A 20,501-nucleotide genomic window follows, 5' to 3' on the forward strand; every position below is an offset into this window, starting at 1 on the left:
CCTTTCCATTCGGGGGTTGTTCATCCTGAAGATTAGCATCCATAGAGACACATAGTTTTCTTATGACATATTTAGAGAAACAAAGTTATTTTAAACTCCCGTAAAGAGATATAAAGTTTACAGACTTTAGTGTGCAGATAACATGTTTCCTGTATGTAGTCTAATCATGGACTCTCTTTCTGCCATCTTTTCTCCTGCTTCTGTTGTCATCCTGAACTCCTCTTCCCTCATCATCCCCACAACAACTGTAAGACTTTATTGATGAAGAGCAGCTTACCTTCTTCCTCTGGAGGAGATGGCGGCTCCACTGGGATAGGCTCTGCATTTAGAATGGAGAATATTTGCAAAGAGACTACAATTACAAATGTTAGCAAGGTCAGACAACACATTACAATGTGATTTTGCACGTTGCCCGGACAGGAAAGATGAAGGGGGAAAGAGTGAAGAACAGAATGGAAACACGCTGGATGTGTGAAAGAGTTGACCTGTAATGCTAAAAAGGGTAAAACAGAGATCCATTACAGAAGAGGAGAACTGGAACCAGTCATTCCTACTTTTTTTCCATCTTTTCATGTGGATAAAAAAGCTGTGGAGAGGTGGGAAAATTTATAGGTGAAAACTGCAGCTGGCAAGTGTGAGGTGAACCAGTTACCAGAGGGAAATCTGAGTATATGTGTTTGGTTTTTGTTTGTTTGTTCTGTGGTGGGAGAGAGGCAGGGAGGGAGGCTCGGGGTGAAGACCATGACAGTCGGTGTGGTTAACCTCAGGCTGGGTCACTCTCTGCAACACTGAGGTGTTTCACAAACTGCTTCACTAACATGTGGCTCCACAACCAGGAGCTTAATGGGAATAAAAACTTTCTTCAACAATGAATTTCAACTGAAAATCAAGAATTTACTTTGAAGGCAAGGTTGTTCTGCCAGCCATTCATCTTCTCATGCCTGTTCACTGTGTTGAAATGCAATCAGTTAGTGTGACTGAGTCAGACAGGCTATTATCCCACTCAATTTCAAAGGCATATTTATGAGTTGGATTTACAGTAAACCACTAATAACGGATCTTTACTTTGTGGCCTTTTACATGACTGTAACACCTCTCTTAGCATCTGCCAGGAAACCCCCATGCTATTTGTGGTCATAAGGCAATAGTTTTACTGCCGTTTGTCAGTCGTCAGCTGCATATGACTCCAGAATGTGAAAAAAATGATTCAAATCAAGCAACTAAATTGTGCTTAAAGCAAGGCGCTTGGTGTTTAAAGCCTTATGTTCTTTAAACTGCTGCATTGCAGAAATATTAAAGCACCTTGAAGTTTGTCACATGGTGCTAAATGAGAACCACTGACTTTTACCATTTTATTAAAAGAAATTATGCAATAAATCAACAAAAAGTGGAGCATAATTAGGCAGTAATGAGAAAAACGATAAACCTTATTCAGAATATGTAACAAATAAAACTCTGCAGTTGGATTCAGTCCCGTTGGGTAAATAGTTTACAGAACCACCTGTCGTCACAGTTACAGCTGCAAGTCTTTTGGCATGACCAGCTTGGCTAATAAATACGGGGTAAATCTATGCCAGTTCTTTAAAAAAAACTCAAGCAGTGAACAGGAATCCTCAACTGTCTCCAAGATTCTCAGATTTAGGATTCTGCCGTTATTTTAATTATTTTTGCTCTGATCTATCGCCCTATTTACACATTTTTGTTGTGATTCAGCTGCAGGTCGTCTCTTCATGAAAGCAGGTTTTGGAGGAGAACTTTTTGGAAACACTCCCGCAGCGGAGAACAACAGCACTAAGCTGAACTACTTCACCTGGTCGGTTTATGATGTGGAGAACATGAACACTTTGTTCATCAGAAGCGGAGAAGCGTTGCCGTTTTCTAAATGAGCTAGAAGCTGGTGAGGTGGATGTTGACCTCATGCTAAAATCACAGCGCCGTCTAGAGGCCTGGCATGAAAACTACAGCAGATTCAAGGTTTCTATAAACATGGAACTTTTCCCTGATCAACGTCTGAAATTACTGAACGTTTCTAGGCAGCGGTCTTATAAATGTAGCCTAAACCTTTGCATTGTAGCTCTGACTGTAAGGTTATTGTCTTATTAGTAGGTTAGCCGCCCGTTGACCTGCTGCTCTATGTGGGACTCCAGCTTTAGGTAGGTTTGCAGTTTTGCCATCCTCTTTCCATGCTCAAATGTTGGCTGGAACAGAGCTCTGTAAAGGCTCTTTTCCTTCAGCATCATGGTTCTGCTTGGTCCAAATGGTTTTCCATAACAACTGAACTCTAGTCGACGTGGTTTTCAAAAGTCGTGTGGACCCAGAACCAAGAAGTAGTGCAACATGATCTATACATGGCAATATCAAAATAATGGAGGACATGGAAACTATGTAAGCTGAACTTTCTGTTCATTGTCCATACAAATATTCAGTTGGATTACTGTAAAGGAGTCAGTGACAGATGTTCTTCTGTTGTAGCGTTTTCAGCCGACTCAGCACAGAACCCAGTCAAGTAGATGAAAAGGTTCTGGTTCCACACGACCGTTAGAGCCGAAGGCTTGAGAAAGATGTGTGGCCTTTGAAGAAAAGCTGGATTTAAGCTGAAATTAAATGACTTACAGATGGACTCTACTTACTAATTAGGTGGCTCTATTTATGTCTGAGGGGAATTTGATTTTATAGTGTTTTATTTATGGGTATCAGAGTTAAAGTGGGCTGAAAAAAACTGCATCCCAGATTTTAAAAATCTGTAAAAAAAAAAAAAAATTGAAAGCAACCATTATTCCACTTTTATGCACCACTTTGTGTTGGTCTATCAACACAACATAATATAACTCTAATTGGGTGAGTTCTGAAAGCAATTGGTTACCCTAGATTTAATTTTGGGTTATTAGCCTAGAAGTGGGGTGAATAGAAATTCACCTCACAATTCTGAGCTACGTTGTGTTCATACATGTACAGTCACATACAGTTCCGGTAAAATACACTGAAGTTTGCGGTCGTAACATGACAGAATGTGGAAAACATGAAGGGCAGTGAATCATTTTGCAAGTCACTGGGTGTTGTGAAGCGCTTTGGGTTCTGATGGGGTTCTTTTAAATCAAAATATTGATGCAATCACAGCTATTTTCAGTGCTGGCACACCACAAACCTACAGTTTATTCTTCTTTTCACCACGCTGTTTATCCAACCAGTTCAGACTGAACCACAGCCTGTCCCTGTCCCTCCCGCACCCTCCTTCCCACACTCCTCCTCACTTGATGTATGTGTAACGACCTGGCTAAGATGGACACTGTAACGGAGGGAAAGCACACAGTCACGTTGGCATGAATAACACAAATGATTGCCCGTACACGCTATCACATCAGGAATCTATCCAACCAAACCCAAATCAAGCTCTTTGGGAAAACTTCAAATCCCATCAGCTAAACAAGTTGAGCAGATTTAACAATTTCTGGTGCTGAAACAAAGGAAATCATAGTGGTTGTTTATCTGGAAAAAGGCAGAGGTTTAATGAGAGACAGAGTGGAATTAGGCTGGAGTTTAATCGGTGGATGTTTCCTTGTGTCTCTTGAGGCTTCGGCTGAAAAAGAACCAAGTTGAAGAGTAAAAAATGTTAAACAAGAGGCTCATGAGGTAATGCTTTCTGATTTTATTGCCTGGTGAAGATAGCAGGTTAAACTGCTTTTGGTCTGTTACAGTAAACCACAAATTCTCTCCTAGAAATGAAATCAAACCAAGAAAATAACAGATTTAATACAAATCTTCTCCATGTGATTTCTGTGGGGTATATCAGTGGATAAAAAAAAAAACATAAATTAGTCATGCTAAAGATTTTCAAGTACAGAATGAGAATAAATTTAGATTTTGACCAATTGTACAGCTTGGAGCTTAGAAATCTTTAAGTAATAAATCATGAAGAAATCATAAAAATACAACTCAAAATGTGTGGTTATTTGTTTTAGCTATGAACTTTGTTCATTTTAGAACATGCTTATATGGTCTTTTCTTGCTAGATGCTGAAGGAAATATTCTACTTTATCCAAATGGACAATTAAGTATTTAATTCGATCCTATCTTATGACCACATATGGATGATGACGTCTGGCTAGGAACCAAAGAACGTCACTGCTATTGTTCTACACAGAAAATGTATTGTTTTCTGTAAAACAAAGGCTTTTGTAATTGGAATATGTGTGAATGTTTATTGTGTGAGCAGAAAAGGATGAAATGACGACTTTTACTTCCCCCAAAGGTCCCCCACACTGGTGCAGTAAATGAAGTTTGAGAAAACGAAGACTTTTGGAAAGAACAAGTGAGGAGACTACATGGTTTATTCCACAGCTACGAGAACAAACCTAATGTTTGTCCTGGGTGTTTATGCACAAATCAGCTATGATGATGATTACTTTTTTTCTCAGTGTTTGAGTAAAACAAACAACAGATTGTATTTCAAGAGTTTGACTGATATAAACACTACAAATGTGTAGCATTAGCTTCCACAGTAGCAGGTCTTTTGGCATTTGAATGATGTAATATTGAACAACTGCTTTACAGTATTTCTGGTAAACACTCAGGACTTTTTCTCAGCTCGCTAATATATAAAGTATTCTGTTGTTGGAGTAAAAATACTGGTGAGAATCGGAGCAGAACTTCCCAGGTCGACCTTATTGATGTTATAGTTTTTGTCACAAGCAGCCATTAATTTCAGATGGCCTGGACTTTTAAAACACTGGGTATAGTACTGGTGGGTTATATCTCAGGGTAGATGCTTTTCAGACATTCCTCCTTGTCTGCTGCTCCTAAATGGATAATTGTATATAGAAATAATTGTCTTATAATAACCCAATCAAGATGGAGGCTTTTTTCTTGGGTAGTCATCGTGTTATGCTCTGATGTCCATGTTCATCCAACCTTTTGACTGTGTTTTTATTACACATTTCTTGACTTGGCACATGAAACTTAATGTAGGTATTATGAGCGACAAACCTGGATGAAATTAAATAGTAAATGTTGCAAAGATCTAGTATGTATGACAATGAAAGCTGCCTGCTGTCAAATAGTCAATAGTTTATATCATGGGAGAAAGGCTAAACCGTCTTGGTTAGTTCATTTTTCTCACCTGGTTTTGGATCTATAGAGGTCCCTCTGTCTTGTTTTGAACCTAAAAAACAATGGAGTCACAATTACAAAAAACCTGAGCTGCTTTTATTTTAAATAGTGGATTCTGAGGATTTTAAGACATTATATTTTCATTTGTTAAGCTGATCCAACTGGCTGCAGGTAATCATTCAGTCCTGCTTCCTTTCTATTGGCTGTTTAGCTTCTACTGCCAAACATTGCTAACATTAACTTCACAATCAAATATGAAATCATGCTGTCACTACAACAGACGACACCAACAATGTCAGACTGAACATGCATTTCTGAGGAGTCAGTGTGTTTCTATATCTCCTCACCTGGTCTCGGTTCTACAGGAGCCGCTCGGTCCTGTTTGGAACCTAAAAACCAACAGATGTATTCAGAACAGAGGTAGACTGTCTTGGTGCCCCACTCCAACATTACCACTGGGCCCCATCTGGACCCTTTTGTAGCTGATGGAACCACTATGCTTAATGTAGATTTGGAAGTTGCATTGCACCAGCTGCTGCTGGGTTGAGGCCCTCTGACTAGTGAGACACCGACAGCCTCCCAGGCGGTCACAGGGATGTGCAGACAGGACATGTGGTATTATTTAGGGGGTTGTGTGGCAGGGACTGTCCTCCAACTCTGACATTCCTTACAGTACAACCTCTGTTGCTTAACTTTGCATCATGGATTTTCTACCCGGCTTGTTTAGACCGCAGCCTGGAGAGTTGAGCAATTTTCCTGCCTGGGTTGAGCCTACAACTAGATCCCTTTGTCCTCTCTTTAGAAACTTAAAATGCAATACTGTTAGGGATTCATATATCATCATATAATGAAGAATAGAATCATGACGACCAAGGAACATGGCCGACAGGTCAGAGAGAAAGTTGTGGAGAAGTTTAAAGCAGAGTTTTAAAACAAAATGGCTTCAGAGTTCAATCCATCATCTGAACATGGAGAGAGGATGGATCAACCTGGCAACACACAGAGGTCCATCTACCCAGACAGGGCGAGCAATAAAAGTAATCATTGCAAAAGCAGCCAAGAGGCCCAAGGTAGCAAAGGAAGAGAAGCAAAGATCCACAACTCAGGCCGGAGGATCTGTTGCCATGACAACTACAAGTCAAACACTCTAGAAATATGTTGAAAAAGTGCAGCAAAAATGTCCCACAGTGGAGTTTGCCACAATCCATGCAGCGAACACAGCAGGCATGTGCATGGCGACAAAGGGTGGTGGCACCATCATGCTGTGGGAATACCTTTGTTTACCAGAGACAGGAAGCCTGATCAAAGTTTATAGAAATGTGGTTGGAACTAGATGTTAAATGGACTGAATTTAGATTCACTTTTCTAATTACAGGCGACTTGGGGTTAAGTGCCTTGCTCTGGGGCATGACAATGTGTGACAGGAATCAAACCCGTACCGTAAGCTGGAGACTGCAAGATAAGCTCTCCTCTCACTGAGCCACAGTCAGGCCCAGAATAAAGCGGAAATCCTGTTAGAGTCTACAGAAAAATACCTCCATGTGTTAGAATGGTCCAGTCAAAGTCCAGACACTGAATCCAGTACATATTGGGATATAAAATTTATATCCTGTGTAGTTCAGCTGGTAGAACGCCATGTGCAGAGGTTGAAGTCCTCGACGCGGGCCATTTGCTACATGCCCCCCCCTCCTCTATCCTCCTTATTTTCTGTCCAATTACTTTTAAATAAATGACACCAGTGCTTCAAAAAACTTTATATCTCACAGTCTGTAAAAAAAAAAACACATTGAAGTTTGTGGTTGTAGCGTGACAATGAAGAAAAGATTCAAGATGTTTAAAAAACTTTGATTGGACTCGAAGCCAGTGTTCAATGACCATGTCCTGCAACTTTTAGATGAGTCTAAAGGTCCTGGTCCAATGCGCCTGAATCAGGCTCCTCAGTAATCAATCAGTCAATCAAATTTTATTTGTATAGCACATTTCAGCAGCAAGGCATTTCAAAGAGCTTTACATAATTAAAATAAAAACAGCATGTGAGAAAGAGTTTAAAAAAAAAAACGGTCCAGTAAACGGTCCAGATCTCCAGAGTCCTGCTGATGACCTTGTTGTTTGACTCAGATACATCTAAAAGTTGCAGGACACTGCTCCTCCAGGTCTGGGTTTGAGGATGATAAGATTCCTTAAAGTATTAAATTCAGAGTTTACCCACCTTGGCATCGGGGTTTTTTATTGACGACAGAAGACCCACTGATTGGTCGCCCATTGGGCGTGACACACCAGCAGTATCCGGTGTAGCTGTGGCACTGAACCTATAACAGTATGCTTTCAAGTGTTACTCTCTGGCAAAGTCCAAACAACAAATGGCTTCTCTGGGTAAATGTTTTGGCTTTAATTAGGAATTTAAGCTTAATTTATGCAATGTTGCTCATTACCTCGCTGTAAGTGCCGTCAGGGTTGCATACGGGAACAAAGGCCTGCTTCTTGGCTTGTTGCTCTGTGTACTTCTTCTCTGCAACACATCTGGATGTTTCTGAGGAGAACGCAAATCACAACAGTCACTAAACATCAGAGACGGCCATAATTCAGCCCACAGCGTAGCTTTTTTTTTTTTTTTTTTTTTCAAATACTCCACAACTATGAAACCAACATACTTAAAGAGTCAGAGGGAGATGCTGAATCTTGGAGATCATGAAAGAAAAACAGAAACAACATCAGGGGAGGGAGGAGACACAGCTTCAAGACATTTCGGAAGCTGCAGATGTTTGTGCGGCTGGGAGCCGAAGCAGGAACACGAGTCTTATTGGGAATGAGTCCGGAAAACCTGGTGGTAAAGCCATTACCAGGGGAAGCAGCTCTTTTTGATCCAGCCAAATATTCCAGCCACCCTAAAAAAAGGGCTGATGCAGGAGGAAAACCAAACCCGTCCTTTAACATCTGCATTACTATCGCCTTAAAGTTCAACCATCTGGATTACAGCGGTCTTCAGTAGAAAATGCGGGTCGGGAACTTTTCACCTGTGCACACCTTGAGTTTTCACATGTTGCAAACGGGGCTGAGGCTCATCCTGTCATTCCTCAGGTGCCTCAGCTTACCTGGCCAACAGCACCAGCTGTGCAAACACTCAGGAAAATGTGGAGCAGCGATGAGTTTGATGGTAACTTGTTGTGACACATCAGCAGCCTGCCAAGCAGTGCCTCTCTGGCTGACAGCTTCAAATCTCATTAAACAATGACTCACACTAAGTTAGAAAACATTCACCACTCGGGTCAGCAGGGTGAAAGTTGCTGGCACACATTTGAGCGTCCGCTAGACACTTGCTTGTGCTGGTGTTTCTCCGTCTGGAGGGTGGCCACGTGTTTCAGCGACACCGATGGGAGATGCAGGATGTTCCGGATGGAGGGAGCGCAGTGAGCTCAGGAGCTCTAAAGTTAGCTGCAGTGGAAAATCTAAAAATCCGTCGTCCTCCGAGGCGAAAATGTCTGGAAAAAATGACGGGACACTTGCATCGTCTGAGCGCGGTGATAGGAAACAAATGTGGTGCCACTCTCACCATCCTTGAACACAATACCATCCCTGTGCTTTCAAAGCAGACCAGCCCTCTGGTTTATTTCTGCAGCCGACCCGTTCTCTGTCGCCGGGCCTTTCAGTCCAGAGGCAGGGGGAGAGATGAGGGAGGTAATGCTACTGATGCATGCATAACCAATTTCATGGACTCTTGTCTTTTCAGCTTCCTAGTTGGAAGCCCCTATTTTGCGTAGTGTCACTGTCAGCTACGTCCAGATGTCTGCTCAGAAAGACTGCCATGGAAACCCACCATGGGTACAAAATCGTTGAGCGGTTTTGTACCCATGGTGGGTACCACATGGTACCACACTTTTTTAAAGCAAATCTTTTCACTTGCATTCTCTGCATTAGTGTTCTAGCATGATAAGAAAGGGGCATTGTCTCCAGTCTGTAGAGCGATGAACTGGTATATGAAGCTGGTGAGAGGGTGGAGGGGTGGGGGGCGAAGCGTCGCCTTCCTCCTTCCAACGAGTCTATGAGCTGCTTGACGCTCTCTGGCTTTTCATCCCTCACTAATAAGTGTGTTAAATTCTCAAGTTTCTCATATTTTTTCACGGAACAAAATACTTCCTGGTTTTAAATTGTTGTTTTACTAAAAATCTTGTGTTTGTTCACATTTATATTCAGCTTTCCTGAGTCTGTGATTTCTAGACACCCCTTCAGTCTTCTGGAGAAGTGATAATAGATGCCACCATCTGTGGATCGATACTAAACTTTATTCAGCAGTGAAGTGTATCATCACAAGATAATGGCTAACAAAAAGAAAGCACAGCTAAGAGCAATGACCTTTTGTGGAGCTTTGGCGGCAGCTTCTGTAGAGAAGTCTGTTTGGATGTCACAGCTAAGAGTGGTGGGATTGTGATGTGATGCTTCACTGACTTCTTGTATGAGTTCATAATTATAATTTTCAGCCATTTTTAACTTCCTGATTTTCTGCTTCTGGCTTCTTCTGGTGCAGAATTATGACACACATCTCACATCAGTGATCCAAACTTTTGATTAAACACATCATGACCGTGCAGACTGCAATCAGATACGGATCCGAATTAGTTCCACATATAGAAGTGGGATAAATCAGATATTTTGGGGGGTTAAAAGATCAGAATCGGGTCGTTCAGACAGCAATGAAAGTAAAGTACATGGGTCACATATGGGCAAAATAATCCGATTTGGGTTGCATTCGACTCGAACACAGCCTCAGTGTTGGTTTATTCCAGTAAATCAGTTTGTGGTTGTCACATGACAAAACACTGAAAGGTTTGAGGGGAATGAAGCACAGAGCTTAACATCACTTTGACCAGTGAGTCTTGGCAGATTATTACGGAGCTGAAATCATTCAAACCAGTAAATAAGTTTCAAATAAATCAAATCATTTTATGTTTATTGTATTAGGAAACAAAACTTAAACCCTTGGATCCATTCAGACAGCCCCCCACTCCCCACCCTTTTATTTTTCTGAGTGCTCCTCCATCTCAAAGATTTAATTATACTGAAGTGGCTTCTAACGCCAACCTTCCAGACCCCCCCGCCCTCCCAGGCAGTGCTGAAGCGTGACTCGTGACCTGACCTTTGCATGGCCCTCGGCTGACCTCCAGCTGGGGGTCACGGCACTTGGCTCGGAGGAACTCGCAGCGAGATGTGAAGGTCCGGCCGTCAGAGGCACACAGGGGCTTCCGAGGCGCTCCGGTGCATTCCATGTTGCATTCCTTATCTTGATCCACCCGCAGAAACTGCAAAAGTAACAAAGGAGCTTATAAGCAGGAAACATTGGACAAGCGGGTTACTTCTGGGAGGCAGTGATCTCTGAATCATTACAGTTTGCAACAAAGACTGAGAATTTTATGGGATTCAGTTAGGAGATGATGTCCTGTTCAAATATGTTACAAATAACTTTCCAGCAATAAATAGGAACTTCTAGAGGAATTTCTATTTCCACTAACAGATTATTTCACAAGATATTTTTCCCATCTGAAAGTGGATCTAATACTTTTTCATCAATATTAAGGAATTTAAAACCATCTTCTATTTCTTGTGGAAAAGTTACTTGTGTTAGCTTTGTCTTATTTCTAGTCTTGTAAAATATTTGCACTAGAAAATAGAAAAAAAATAGTAAGATTTTGTGTTTGTGCAGTGTATAATATATGATTTTCACATTTTGTATTTATTCAGTTCACTTAAGTAAGGCACTGATGATATTTTAATTTATTGTGATGCACGTGCAGCTGCTTTCAGGACAGAAGTCCTTGGAGGACGTCGTGCAAACTGTCCATCAGTCTTGTGAGAGGAAAACAAAGCATAGCATTTGCTTCTTAAGACACAAAGAAGCAGAAACGAATCAGTGCAAAGTAAAGTCAACAAATGTGGCTGAGGTTTACTTTTCTTCGTGGTCCTGCAGAAGACTTGACAGACACATCCGCTTGTCTTTGTCTGTGCAAACACCTGCACAGGTATTCACCTGGCCTCACTGCTAAAGACGTCCTGCTCAGCCATGAAAAGAGAAACAAGGACAGAACGCGTCGGATCACCTGAGTCAATGCCACCATTGTGTCTGCAGCAGCAGCAGCCTGAAACCCCCAGAGATAGTGTGTGTGTGGGGGGTGGCAACAAGCTGTGACTGCTACAATAAATAAAAGACTGAATGCAGAACGCATCGCCCAGCTTTTCATCCAGTTTTTGTGTGATGCTTTTACTTTGGGAGGCATAATGAACTGGGTAAGGTGGAAAAATCCAACTCCACGCCCGTTCCAACACAGGTGCAGTCACATTCAGAGATACAGACAGGAACTTTCTGTTTCCTCCTGTTGAGACACTTCTCCTCTTTTGTACTGAGAAATGCTCAAAGTCTTCCTCCATCACTTCCCAAAAGCTTTCCCTGTCTTTCCCGTCACCGATCCGAGGCGTGAACCAGACAAAAACTGGAAATCACAATCAGAGAAGACATTGTTCCAGGAAGAGGGCGGTCGGGATCATCAGCAATAAAAAGAAAATTTGTAACGTCTGACATTTTACAAATGAAGGGAGAGCTGAGAATTGGTGGCAGCAACCCCCACCCAGCCCCCTCATGACGACAGGTATGGCTGCAGGGCTGCATGCACCTGGGAGAGGGCAGGTAGGGGGGGTGGATTCGCCCTGGGCCTCAGTGGGAGTGGTGGGGGGTCCCACAGCCCACTCTGTCAGCCCAGCTCATAAATCTTTGTGTGGGGAGATCAGAGTGGAAAGGCCCGTTCAGACACATCGGAGGAGAAGCCACGAGGGATTTGTGCTGAAACACATAAAAAAGTCACATTTTATGAGGCGATGCATATCAGCTTTAAATATGTTTTACAAAGACAAAGCATCACAGAGCGCTCTGATATCACAGGTGTGCACTGATGTCTCTTTTAGATCCTGAACCTAAAGGAAGGAGCAGTTTGGTGTTTCTGGCTTGTAGAATCTATGATGAATGATGAGAGTTAAACTATGAAGCTAACGGCTTCCCACAAAGAAATCTAAAGCGTGAAAAATCACAGCGGCTGAAAAACTCAGCAGCTGATTCTGGTGGTCCAACTGGGATTTTGGATGATCCATCTCCCAGCATCCAAACACGTCTCATCATTTGGAGAACTAGTGCTGAACTTTGATGTTTAAATATGAATATGAAATACTGCACTGTTGTCCTGTTTCAAAGGCTATAGAAGAAATATATAGTTTCTTCTGGTAACAATGTGGAAAAAGCCGTACGTCTTTTAATGCATTAAAATAATTTTAAATAGTAAAATTTAGAAAAATCCAACCTTTAAATTGAGTAAATTTATACAAAGACAAAAAGATATATATGATGGTAAGAAATAAATCACCAGAAATGCAATTATCTTCAAAATAAATTTAAATTAAAAATGTTATTCATTTGTTTTTACAGCAATAATTAATACATATGTTCCTGTTTTGCTGGTCAATAAATATGGTTTTTTGCATCCTTTGCTCTGAGCCACTGATTAAAAAGGGAAAGATAAGAAACTGAGTGAAACAAACCAAACTGTTCGATCAACCTGTTCCTCATCTCACCTGTGGGGGCGCTGCACCAAAAACCACTGAAGGAAACAACATGAAAACCTCAGAAGAAGACACTGAGCGCAATCTTATTCCTCACAAAATGCAAACAAAAATTAAATGCCGTTATATTTTAGAAGTAGCAAGATTTCTCTTTTTTCTTTGCTAAAAAAAGAAAAAGAAAAAAGAAAACATGAGCCATTTCTCATATTAGCGCTAGATTAGCACTTTTTTTTTTGGTTGCATTTACCCAGAATCCCCTGCACTTTAGGCCACTTCCTGATTTTGGAGCGTCTACCGTCACATCTGTATTTAAACTGCACCAGAGTTCATTTCAGCCAAACCCAGAGGTTTGCAGGCAGAGCACAGTTTGCTGTTTTGGTCTGTCATTCACACCTCAGCAAACAAAGGTAGGTAAACAGACTGGAGTCTGATTAAGGAGACTAAACAAAGCTAATGTGAATGCACCCTAAGTCTTCTCCATTTCCTCTTCTCATGACTTTTCAAACTGTTCCTCTCATTCTCCAGCCTCTCCATCTGTCTCACTTCCCGTTCATTCTATGGTGTCTTTTGCAAAGGCACTGGTAGCCACTCTGTGTGTGTATGTGTAGGTGTGTGTGTGTGTGTGTGTGTGTGTGTGTGTGTGTGTGTGTGTGTGTGTTTGACCAAAAGGCTTGCGTTGGCCTTCCAGCTCTTAGCGCAGCAGCAACAGGCCCCCCAGCAGCCAGCAGACTGACAACCCTAACTGAGTCTTTCAGCAGCTCAGCATCCTGCTAAATGGTCACTATACAACGCACAGCGGAGCGCAAAACGCCTGCAGGTTTACCATAAAGCTTCGAGATCACAGCCTGGGAAAACACAGCAAGCCGTGAAATCAGCCAACCATGAAATCCGCCACCCAGATTTACCATCAGATTTCCTGCTAACAGCCTCCATGATGGAGTGGGACAACGCGAAGGACATGAGAATGAGTCGGAACAAGAAGCTTTAGAGGGTAACAGTACGGAGAAGCTCCTTCTGCTGCAGTTTCTGACCAACATGTTTCCTTCTAGCCAGTTCACCTCATTGCTGTGCGCTGCAGCATGATGATGAATGGCCTCTGTTTCTGCACACTGCACAAGCTTCCACCCTGATTCATCAGAAAACCACTCCATACAAGACAGGACACATATTGAGACTGAAATCTGCCCAAATCCTTTTCTTGTCTACTTCCAGACAGCTGCTTCTCATATTCTCTCTTTTTTGCTCTTTCTTTTCAGTTTTTCTTTCTTTGTGTGATCTCACTTGGAAGATGCTGTTTGCATCTGCTCAAAGAACAGATGAGGCTGGCCAGGGAACAACAGACGGCTGAAAGACGGCGAGACGTGCAAAGTGCGAGGGAATTTTTTTTTTCCTCCCAAATCAGCCGGCATACAAATCAAATCCTATTACCTCCCCCCGACTCTGTGGTATTGTGGAGCTGAATGGCGTACAGCAGAGGCAAGCCTCCAGCGGAGAGCCCTTTGTGAGCCGATGAGGGCCCCATGGGCTGGGAGGCCCCCCACTTCCAGCCCCTGAAGAAGCCCCTCACACTCCGGCCCTGCAGGGCCAGCGGGAGCCCTGGCCCAGAGCTGCAGCTAATGTGCTAAATGGCCTTAGCAGGGGTTTCCCACATTGATGCAAGGAAGGGGAATCATTAGTTTCCAGTGTGGTGGAAAGGGAAGAAAGTGTCAGCCTCTAAGCAGCCTTTTATAACGACCAGAAAAAGATGTTTGAAGAAAGAAGAGTTATTGTGAGCAGACGTTGATGGAGGAACGAGGACAAAGAGAACGTCTCTTTGCACAGGTGGGAGGCGTTCTGGAGGCACAATGGCTGCTGAACCCATACGGAGCTTTGAAACAGACGTTCCTCATATGTTACACCATTTGTAAAGTTGGTAGAAAAACAGCAGATAGTTTAGTTTTTTTCAAAGTTTTTAGAGAGTTTTTTTTTCATATGCTGTGAGAAATTTAAATGGTTATTGATTGGGGTTTTAAACTAGGTTGATTAGATTGATGTATGTTAGGGTTTTTTCCCCTTTTATCTTGTTTTGATTCTTATTTTGAACGTGTCCATTGAGAAGCACTCTGAATCTTGTGCTGTCAGCTGAATGACAGTAAAAGTTTTGTGACTTTGAAAAAGTATAAAATTTTAAGTCTTCTACTAAATAAATTAAATAAATTAAGTGTGGATTCAGAATTTGTCATAAGAGCAACTACTAGGTGGCATCGCCACCAATCGGACATTCATGGACAAGTGGCAAAAGGAAAGTCATTTGTAAAGAACATCTGAAGTGTGGTAGAAAACTAACACTGCACATCAATCTGAACACCACGGTAGTGGCTGCATCATACTGTAGGGAAGCTAATCAGAGTTCATGGGAAGATGGATGGCGTTCAGTAAAGGAAAATCCAAGTATGGTCATATTCAATAAATTAGAATATATGTCCAGGTGAGTCTTGTTTGTCAGATGATTAAAAGTAACATTTTAATCTTAAATGTTGTATTTTCATTAGTTAGCTGTAAATAATCATGATTAAGAGGATTTAAGGGTTAAAACATCAACTTTAGTCCAATTAATCTACATAATGTGTCTCAATTTCTTGATGGAGTTACAGAAATTAATGAACTTTTCAATAATATTGTTATTTTTTTAATTTATCTGTAGAAAACTTGTTAATGGCAGAAGACCGTAGACATGGGCAGAAGTCCAACACTAACCATACAGTGGAACAGTTTAAATCAAAGCATATTCATCTGTTGAAATGGCCTAGTCAAAGCCTAGACCAACATCCAATTGAGAGTATCTGGCAATAAGGCTTGACAACTCATATTCTGTGAAAGGGTGAAGTATGTTGTGAGGATGAACTAGCAATTTTGAGGTTTGAGATAAACCTCAAAATGTTTAGCTTTAAGTGCTGGGAAACGTGTCTTTGATAAGTTACTGAATCATTGAGGTTGAAAAGGAATATTTTTCAAATTAATTGGTAAAACCTGAGAACCATGTATCATCTTGATGTAGTTTGTCACATAAATCCCCCCAAAATACACCCAAAGGATGTGGTTGTGACGTGACAAAATGTGGAAAAGTTTCTGAGGAATGAATAATTTTCCAAGTCACAACATATCATATTGAAATTTTCTTTCTTTTTTTTCTTCTTTTTTCATGTGTGTCCTTCTTTTCACATATCCTTGAAAACTCCCATTTCCCCCTGGAAGAAAAAATCTGTCACATGAATAATCCTGGAAAAGAAGGACTAAGTAAATTAGCAAATTACTCAGCCGTTAGCATGAAACCAGGACTGAAACAATGAGTCGGATGTCGGTCTGCTGCTGCACACAGATATCAGTCCAACACGCAAATCAACAGGGATGCTTCTCATTCTTGCAGCTCTCCCATCAGACTGTTGGATGTGATATGATGTGAAATCACACCACAAACACATCTGTTCCTGGGCAACCGCTTTATGACCTGAAAATCCTCTGATTCCATTTTTGGAGCAGGAATCACGACACCCACTCACTGAGCAGATTTAGTGTGAGTGGATGTGTAAATTTTGGAGGAAGGTTGGCTTGGTGAAACAATTCCTCCCACATTCCTCCGCTTCAGCGTGCTGCCGCAGAGAGATGATTTCAACCTTTTCACTCACAGGTTAATAACTCTTGGACATCTTAACGCAAACCGTAAATAATGTTCCTGGGGAGGCGGCTGCCACATCAGCCGGCCCAGCGGTGAGGGGGGATGACCGAGCACATTCCTCTCCCTGCTAATCCTTCTTTGGCACTGTACCTGAACCTGATCAGGCCAATGAAATCCCACCTCCTCTCAAAATGCTGTTTTTTTTTAGCAGTTGATGGAAAAACTGATCAAGCTGTTGGAGTCCTGTGGCTGTAAACAATGCCATGTGCACCGGCTGCTCAGGCCTGTCGATCTGTGCTTCTGCTGCATATGTGCACATCAAAAGCATCAAACCATCCTGAGTGTGGAAGTTTGTTTTTTTTGCCAATGTTTAAGGCAAGTGTTGCCTATTTTTTTTTTATAAAGTTGTTCTTTTTAACAAGACTGTAACTCTGTTAGTTAGACAAGCAGTGGTGGTTCTAACAGGAACGGTGCCCCGGGCAAGCCCATCTTTATGCCCCCCTAACCAATTAAAATGCATGCAATTATAAGTAATAACAACTCCAGCAGAGTTAATACTCCAGGTAACCTACTCTCCCAGTATTCAGCAACAAGCAGGGGAAACTTACTCCACTGGATATGTGTAATAACAAACTTGTTCTGGGCACAGCTGACAAATATGTCATTTCTAGTTCATGGTTCATGGTTTTCTGTCCTTTCTGCTGCTTTGGACAACTACCCATAAGGCCCAAACTAAAAATTGCCACTGCTGGCAAGACCTTTTGCTGACAAATAGTTTTTATTCTTCATTGGCTTCATGGAATATTAAATAAAATGACAGTCAGAAGCAGTTTTTAATCTAGTTAATATGGCTCTCCACACAAGGTGTCACTGCTGATGGGGCGACAGAGACAAATCATCATTGTCTGCACCCTGACCAAGTTTGTCTGGGTATTGTATAGTGTAGGTAAAGTAAGAAACTGGAATTTGAATAACAGCTTCAATTCAGCTAAATTAAAGGGCTGTTATGTATTTCTCGAGGGAATCTGGACTAAATGTGATCACCTCTTGTTCAAAATCTGAAATAACCGAACTAGTCAAATCTAATGAGGAATATTCTTAACTGAGCAGATATTATTTAAAACAACATTTAAGAAAAATCAAGCTAAAATTTGCTTGGGATCTTTATTTTCCTCCATAGGATCAGCGTTTTGTAGCATTTTGCAGCATTTTGTAGCATTTTGCAACGTTTTGCAGCGTTTTGTTGATGGAGTGTGTTTGGTTCTGCAGAGGGAAGACGTCCAGAAGCAGGTGCTCATCCTATTCATAATCTGCCACTGCTGATTGCTATGCAAGATGAAAGACTGCCATTGTTTGGTTTTAAACATGCACCAAACATAAAATTAGGGTGCATTTCTGAACAACTATTATGTCTTACAGTTCTTTTTAACATAATTCAACATTATAGCATGTTGAGAATATCAAGAGGAAACCAGAACAACCATTTATCAAAGATAGGTTATTGCTTATTTTGGGTGTGTTTGCTGAAGAAGGCAATCTGAGACACTTTTATTAATTTGGTAGTTAATCTGTTTTGTTTTTCAAACACATTGCTATTCTGGAGCTGAATTTTCACTGAGCCATGTCAAACATGTGCCATATTTTTTGCAAAAAATGTTTTAATGCTTAGAGTTTGATCTTCTGGTAAAACATCATGTATATCAAGACATACATGTGATTTTAAATAAATTACAAATAGTTGAAATTTATTTATTTCAGTGTTTCAGTTAAAAAAAAATGACATTTATGCACTGTACAGATTCATTACACTCATTGTGACATGTTTTAAGTTTTACTATGTAAACCTCAAAATTCTGTTCATCAGAAAATGTGATTACGTAAGTCTATTAAAGGGAGGATTTATATAAAAGTATTAAATTATTGCCACGCTTACTTATTCATGTGGAGGACTGCAGACTTTAGAGTTGTCCAGCAGACTGCCCCTCTGTGCAAGCCACAAAAGGTCAATGTTAAAGAAGCTGGTGGTTTAGAGAGTATCCAAATAATAAAAAGTTTAGTGGAGGGAAAACATGGTGGCAAAAGATGCATAAGCAACACCAGTTGCTGAAATTGTGAACTAAAAAGGTCAATTTTAATTCACAATTAAAATGGGCGTTGACTGCAGATGGAGAAGAAGCTTGAAAAACTTCCACACATTAAACAAGACGTCCGTGTCAGTGATGGTTGAGAGTGTTATGTCATCTGCTGCTGTCGGTCCACTGGGTTTTATCGAGAACAGAGTCAGCGCAGTCATCTCTCCGGACATTTTAGAGAACTTCATGTGAACAGTTACTGAAAAGCTGGAGAGGTTGAACCTGGTGCCGATCTGCGTCAAAAGCACCAAAACCTGATTTAATGACACAGCTAACTCTAAATACCTGCCACCGCACAGAGGCAGTAATCCATGCAGAATATTGAGTGCTCAGGGACAGACTTTTCAGAAGATGACATTTCTGTATGTTAGCTTTATTGCTCTTATATAATCAGTTTGTGATAAACCAGGTTTCAATAACTGTAAGTCAAACCCATCAAAATTTAAATCCAAACCACTATTTTTGGTCCTAAATGGAATAAAGTGAATCATTCTGTGCCTGTTGCGGCTTCATACCGTGAGAGCGGAGAACTTCTGAGCGCGTCCTGCGCACATCAGGCAGAGGAGAGCCAGCAGCGGCCAGACGCGCATCCTGACGCAGCGCAACAAGAAAAACTCTCCACAATTACGCGCGATCCAAAATTCCCTGCGTTCCACTGCGCGGACTTCACTTCAACACCAGAGGAATGAACGTGGAGAAAAGCGATAGAAAAAAGACAAAAAGAGAAAAATCCACTCTGCCTCTTGCGGAAAGTACCTGCGGTGAACAGGCTGGTTGGTTTCGCTCCGTTTCCTTGTTTTCGTCTGCCAAAGCGCTTCTGTAGAAACTCTCCTTATTTCTGGCAGAGTAATAACCCCCCCGCAGCCCTGACCTTTCCCCCTCCCTCAGTCTCTCTCTTTTTCTCTCTCCCTCTCTTTTTTCTCTCTACCTCTCTCCCTCTTCCAGATCCAGCTTCCACACCCCTTTACCTCCTGATTCCTTATCGGGATGCAGGCAGCTGTGCAGCCGAAAGGCAGGCAGGTAGGAGGTAGGTGTAGGTTAGGGACTCCGTCTGCTGCTGGTAGGCGAGCCAAACAGGTCAGGTATTCTTGTTTTTCGTCCAACTCACTCAAAACCGTATTTTTTCCTCTATTATGATTACTTTCACTCAATAGACAAAAAATAAGAGGAGAAAAACTCAGACTTTGTGACACAGTCTGTCTGGATTGGATTGTTTATGGATGATTTCAGAGTTTGAATGAATATCCTCAAGGGAAATCTGCACACAATTACAAACATTCCCAAAATATCCAACAATCTTCCATTTAGAGCTTAAAGACAAACCAAAGAAAATCTGAATCTGACCGCCAACCCCAAACTAACTCCAGATCTGAAGTACCACCATGTGGAAGTTCAGGCACTTCACTTTAAGCTGAAGTTATGATGAACTGAATGTTAATCTGAACAACTCAACGGTCCTCCACCATCCGAGCATCCTATTAGCACACCTACCTGCTGCTGTGACGCCACCTAACGGTGATTTGGAGTAATAGCTGCTGGAAGATCGTGATTAGTTTTCCCTTCAGTATAATATTTTATATTATGTATTATTTTAAAGACAAAATATGTCAACTTTTTGAATTAACTTTGAGTGTTAATAAAACAGATGCACAATTTTGCTGATGTTGTTACCTCTCAAGCTTTTCATATTCTGTTACAGCAAACCTTTTTGGATTTTATGTGATGAAGCAAGCAAAGTAGAGCATAATTGTGAAGTGGAAGGAAAATGATACGTGTTTTCTCTTTTTTTTTCCCTCAAATAAAAATCCAAAAATGTACATCAAGCTTCATTTTTACAATGTTGTGAATATTCCTTCAACATGTAATATGGAAAAATTGTGATGACATATTTTTATATGCAATAATTTATATATTTAATGAACTATTAAACTAACCAAGTTTATAGATGGCGTATTCTTTACCGGGTTAATTCCCTTAGTTCTCCTCTCCTAATGAAAAACTAAATTAATTCG

The 20,501-nt window shown here is 41.2% G+C and overlaps 1 protein-coding gene across 3 annotated transcripts in view; it reads right to left on the bottom strand.

Annotated features, from left to right (window-relative positions):
• smoc2 (SPARC related modular calcium binding 2) overlaps positions 1–19,613 on the bottom strand; it is a 30,408-nt gene extending 10,795 nt beyond the window's left edge. Inside the window, exons 1-7 of one of the 3 annotated variants that reach the window (XM_015040971.1) lie at positions 19,005–19,596; positions 10,238–10,400; positions 7,539–7,636; positions 7,316–7,415; positions 5,454–5,495; positions 5,117–5,158; positions 278–352 (exon numbers count right to left, since the gene is read on the bottom strand). In XM_015040971.1, coding sequence (XP_014896457.1) covers positions 278–352; positions 5,117–5,158; positions 5,454–5,495; positions 7,316–7,415; positions 7,539–7,636; positions 10,238–10,400; positions 19,005–19,079 — 595 coding nt within the window. In that variant the 5' untranslated portion in view covers positions 19,080–19,596. Of the gene's footprint in view, positions 1–277; positions 353–5,116; positions 5,159–5,453; positions 5,496–7,315; positions 7,416–7,538; positions 7,637–10,237; positions 10,401–19,004 lie in introns of all 3 variants that reach the window. The other 2 variants (XM_015040972.1, XM_015040970.1) reach the window with 2 other exon arrangements.
• Between the last annotated feature and the right edge of the window lie 888 nt (positions 19,614–20,501).

This window comes from Poecilia latipinna, unplaced genomic scaffold (genome assembly GCF_001443285.1).
Source record: "Poecilia latipinna isolate Pla-1442-1.1 unplaced genomic scaffold, P_latipinna-1.0 Scaffold534, whole genome shotgun sequence".
NCBI lineage: Eukaryota > Metazoa > Chordata > Actinopteri > Cyprinodontiformes > Poeciliidae > Poecilia > Poecilia latipinna.